The 5,181-nt window shown below is 45.5% G+C and overlaps 1 protein-coding gene across 1 annotated transcript; it reads right to left on the minus strand.

Moving 5' to 3' along the window:
* Positions 1-96: 96 nt before the first annotated feature.
* Positions 97-894, minus strand: LOC106816234 (BTB/POZ domain-containing protein KCTD12-like). The gene has a single exon (XM_014820812.1). The coding sequence runs from the start codon at positions 892-894 to the stop codon at positions 97-99; it is 798 nt and encodes a 265-aa protein (XP_014676298.1).
* Positions 895-5,181: the final 4,287 nt, after the last annotated feature.

Below are 5,181 nucleotides of genomic sequence, written 5' to 3' on the forward strand. Positions count from 1 at the left end.
CACCGTCGCCGACGTCGGTCGCTATCTCACCGTCGCCGACGTCGGTCGCTATCTCACCGTCGCCGACGTCGGTCGCTACTTGACCGTCGCACCGCGTCAGGGCCGATAGAAGATGAATTCGTTGTAGTGGTTCCACTTGTTCTCCTCCGAGTCGAACTGCACCACCGCCTGGTTCTTACCGACGTCCGGCTGCTGCAGTCCGCTACTCGTGCCGCTCGCGCAGGCCGTCAGCAACGTGAACCCAGCGTCGGACAGATTGTCGAAAGCCTGCTCGAGGAAGTTGTGCTTGAGAAAGAAACGCGACGTGTAGCGGTCGTCGCTGCCGCGGTCCGGGTCTCGGCTCTCGTTCAGCGTGTCGACGAACACGGCCCGACACAGCGACACTCGTCCGCAGACGAGAATTCGCGAGAGCTTGCGGAATTTGACGTCGGCGAGGCCGTCGCGACCGAACGCGAACGTGCCGCGGTAGCCGACGGTGATGTACCCGCACCGCGACGTCGTCGTCGACGGAGCGGCGGAAGAGGATGAGGATGAGGAGACGCCCTGGTGCGTGTGGGAGATGACTGCCTTCTCGATGCTCGCTACCATCGAATCAAGTTTGAAGCTCTCTGCTTCGCTACGGAGTCTTTCTTTCTCGTGAAAGTTCTCCGGTAGAACGAGTCGCTGGTTTCGTATGTAGTCGAGAACGTAGCGGAAGAGCACCCCGTCGCGGTCGATGAAATACTTGCCCTTGCCGTCGCGCAGAGGACGCTTCGCCTTTCCCGTGAACATGTGGCACAGCAGCGAGTCCGGGTCGTTGCAGATCGTCTTTAGCGACGTCGTGTAGAACACGCCGCCGACGTTCAGTTCGATAATGGTGGGAAAGTCCGTCGTCGCCGCCGCCGACGTAGTCATTGTTGAGTTGTCGCCGTTCTCCGCCATGTGTGTGCGTCCGTTGGAGGTGTGCGTAAGAGAGGAGGAGGAGGCGGAGGAGGAGAGGTGCCTGCTCACTCTGCTCCGCTGCGACGGGAATGCGCAGACGCTCGAGCGGCCGTGTTAACCTTGGCAGTAGCAGCAGTGGTGGCGGCGGCGGCAGCAGCGGCGCGGCTTCTACACACGCCAGGCATCGATCCGCCGCGCTGCTGCTGTCACCTACCGGGTGCGAAACGGCGCGTGCGCGTGGGTGAGAGAGGGTGAAGGGGTGCGGGCGGGAGCTGCGCGTGCGCGTGGGTGAGAGAGGGTGAAGGGGTGACATAGCGTTGGTCCAGCGCGCTCGACGAACGAGTAACGAATGCTGACGCACACCCAGCGAACGACAACGCATTGGCCAAAATTGCTGATTTTTCAGTGCGCGGACCGTGCGTCGTGTATGTGTGACTGGGCCATATAGGGGTGATAGGGATAGGGATAGGGTGACTGTTTGTGCTTGTGTGTGGGACTGCCGTACTTGGAGCATTGAGACCAACGTGTATTAATTAATTGTTTGAACTTCTCGTGTATACACCAGCATATGGCGGGTGCATTTTAGAATAGGGGGGCTGGACGATAGCCTGGCGGGCCGCCAGGCTATAAGTGCCCTTGGAGAACCCTGTGTGTGTGTGTGCGTGCGTGCGTGCGTGCGTGCGTGCGTGTGTGTGTGTGCATGCAATTTGTGCGAGGTAGGGATGTGAATTTTGAGTGCCAGAACCATTTTTATTATCATTTGTTTACATTGGTAAGACTATATATATATGTGGCGATTGCATGGTGCGTACGCATGCACTATATGTTGTGACAATGTTTTTGTTCATTCATGGTTTGAAGTTGGCCCATGCATAGAAATATAGGACATGCTTGTAGTGGCGCCACCTGTGTTGTTATAGCAATCGGTAATCTACGTTTTTAAAATATTTCTAGTAAAATGTTGGACGACATTTTCGGTTGAATATTTTTTACACCTACATTAGCGGGGGAAAAATCTCTGGGATTTTGTTTCTTTAATATTACAATGTAACAAATCCTAGTTCTACGATCTTGATTTGGACTGAGCGAGGCATTCGAGCATAGGACGTGTATGACATATTTTTAATTTTACATGCAGCTTTGCTAGGATTTATTATTGGAGCATGATGATTTTTCAGTCTTTTGTCTACAAAATGTAGTTAAAACTAGTAATATAAATAAAACCACTCCTGGTTTGTTTCATTGAAATATTAGTGACAATGTGTTGTCAATGTCGAAAGCAACGAATTTCTTCAGTGCCCCATGCCCCCTGTGCCCTAAAGTTTCGCAATTTCACATTTCTTTATTTAAAGTAATATTTCTTTGATGATTTAAGAAAAACCTTTTGTCACATTTCTATTTTATTTCTAAAAGTGTACAGTATTTGTCCCATTAAAAGGCATACTCTGAAAATTTCTGTGTGGGGGGGGGCCGGGGCCAGGGGGCAACTGCCCATGCTGCCCCCCTGCTGCGTACGGCCCTGCTTTAGTGGCTAAGTTTGCATTTTTTAGGGTGCTGCTGAGCTTATCAGATTTTGCGATGGAGTGAACTGTTTGTTCTACGTTAATCGTTATAGCCAGTGTAATTCATTATGGCTCTCAATCATGTGGTTTGATTGAGCGAGGCATTCACTGCATTGTGTAAGGTAATTCCAAATCCACGGCAAAATGCTCAAAATTTAAATTAAAAATATTATTTATGCATATTTATAGTTGTATTTTATAGTTTATTTGTGCAGAATTATTATTTTCAAAATGTACAATGGAACAAATGAAGGAATAACAAGTTAAGAGTATATATACTTAACAGATATAGCACAGGAGTGACAGAAACCCCTTTCTATGTGCTTGTAGTTAAGATGTAGTAGTATTTTAAAATGTAAATAGCTGCACGCTGTGGTGTCACGTGTCATATTAGTAGCCTCACTCCTGGTAGCATCATGATTCAGATTGGTATAAACTATATGCGCATGCGTTAATGGGAAATAATAAATCACTTCCTGTCTGGTAATCTGCTGTTTACGTCCATTTCACATGCTGTCAGAAGTTGGTGATTACGTACAGATATGGAACGTCTAAAACCTCCAAAACAGATCATGTTTGAAGGTATAGTCTATCCGAGAATTAGAAACGGTGGCAATGAAACTTTGAATGGTATGCAACAGCCACTATAGCCACTACTTGATTGAACGAGAACACAGCTGCTGCATTGTTCTATGTTTTCTATGTGTTTTGTGTGTTCTATGTTATACGTTTCCATGTTATCGTTTTAATCGTAATTTCACATTAGTACTGTATACAGATGTGTTAGATACCCCCCTAAGCTATAACACATAAAGTTAGTGATGTACACTAAGGTATGTGATTTTCCATCCCATATATATTGATTCATGATATGTTCTAGATTTAGTAATACTCATAATCTCTTAAAAATATTTTTTTAAAGTCGAAGAGACTTAAATAATAAGAACAGAGGCAACGTTGGCCACATTAACAGATCAATACTGTAGTTTTCTGTAACTCTGGTACATAATCACCCAATATGTTATTCTGCTGAAAGGTGGAATGGTTTGTGTAACGTTCTCTAGTTTTGATATTTACAGTATACAAGCACGTAATTTGTCCTTTTAGGTGTTTGCCTTGCACCATATGTTTGTGTGTGTGTATATATATATACTAGTGTTGTTAATCGGTTGTAATTTCGTAATCGATCATCGGTTGGACCCGAATAACCGATGATCGGTTACAATCGGTTACTCGGGGTGTTGAATGCCTGCGTGTGCGTAACGTCGTGCGCATGTACGTGTGTGCATGTATGTGCTTGTTTAGCCCTGTTTACTGTTTGTTTTGCACTGTTTACTACTGTGTGTATAGTACATGTATGTTAATAAAGGATAACTTGTATAGTAGCGATTGTATAGTATAGCGATCTCTGATTCTCATCAATTTTCCAAGTTTTCTTGTTCAAGTTTTGCATTTATTTCGATATTTATATCGAATGTTATATGTGATAAATCGAATGTTATATGCGATAAAATCAACCATAAAACAAAAATCGAATTATGACACAAACAACATGCCATACTCCCCCAGCCAGTCGATTAGCTATTACCATGTCAGTACCTTAGTAGGCAGGGGGAGGGGGATAGCAGTCAGTGGTTTCAAAGTGTCGGTGGTTGTTGGCTTTTAGGAGAGTTGGGGGCAATTGGCCAGAATTTCGCATTTTGTTATGTATGGCAATGGCGAGAGCTTGCATCTCGTATACAGCCGGCGTGAGGCATCCCTGTCGTGGCTTTAATGATGTCCACAAATGTCGCATGATCGCCATATATTGGCTTACGAGGTGCAACTTCCCGCTATGAAATTACATGGCTAAGTGGTAAATTTTGACTAATTTCCCCCATCTCCTCTAACACAGCTTCCACCGACACTTCGAAGAAAGTGTAGATTTTGCCTAAAAGCTGGATGTATTGAAGGAATTATCCAAGAAAGTATCTCATAAGACCCTGATGCTCGGTGTAATAGTGGGTATATAGCCTGTCTGCCTAAATTTCACTGTGAATTAAGGCTGTGAATTCAAAACCTAACGTGAGCAGTGAAATTTTCTGAAGGCGTTTCACAAACACATGGCATCGTATTGTTGACTGTGAGTCCTTCGTGGCCTGGATGACCACGAAACATGGCGGGTCCGTCTCCTGTAATGGGGACGTAAAAGAACAACTGAGGGCGGGAAACACTCTTAGCAGTGATCACCCTACCCTCAGTGTCCGTAAAGGGAGGTCGAGCAGGTGTCTGCTCTGGGGAGTAACTAGATGATGGTGAGACCTGGATATCATAGCTGTGTTGTCTGAGAAGCAATACAATTTGTTTCTGCCAGGAGTTTTCTATCCCTGGATGATACGAGAGTCAGACCTTGATAGTATATGACCCCTGCTAATCAAGAGGTCAAAGGATGCCACCCTCTTGTCTGCAAGCCAGATACTGTACACTCTGGCATCCTGATGGGATATATTTGAATAAATGTTTCAAAGCGCCGAATTGACTTCAATAACGAAAACGCATTTTTAGGACCTCAAATTTCTCTACATGGCTATCCTGGCAGTACAACATGAGGTTGTTCTGTCATTACAATGATAGCCAGCTTTTCGGTGATGTCAAAACATATACAGACGCATTTTGCAGCCAACTTATCAAAACTCATTTGCTTGGATCAAATGACAAG

The sequence above is a fragment of the Priapulus caudatus genome, unplaced genomic scaffold (assembly GCF_000485595.1).
Source record: "Priapulus caudatus unplaced genomic scaffold, Priapulus_caudatus-5.0.1 Scaffold1320, whole genome shotgun sequence".
In the NCBI taxonomy this organism is placed as follows: Eukaryota; Metazoa; Priapulida; class Priapulimorpha; order Priapulimorphida; family Priapulidae; genus Priapulus; species Priapulus caudatus.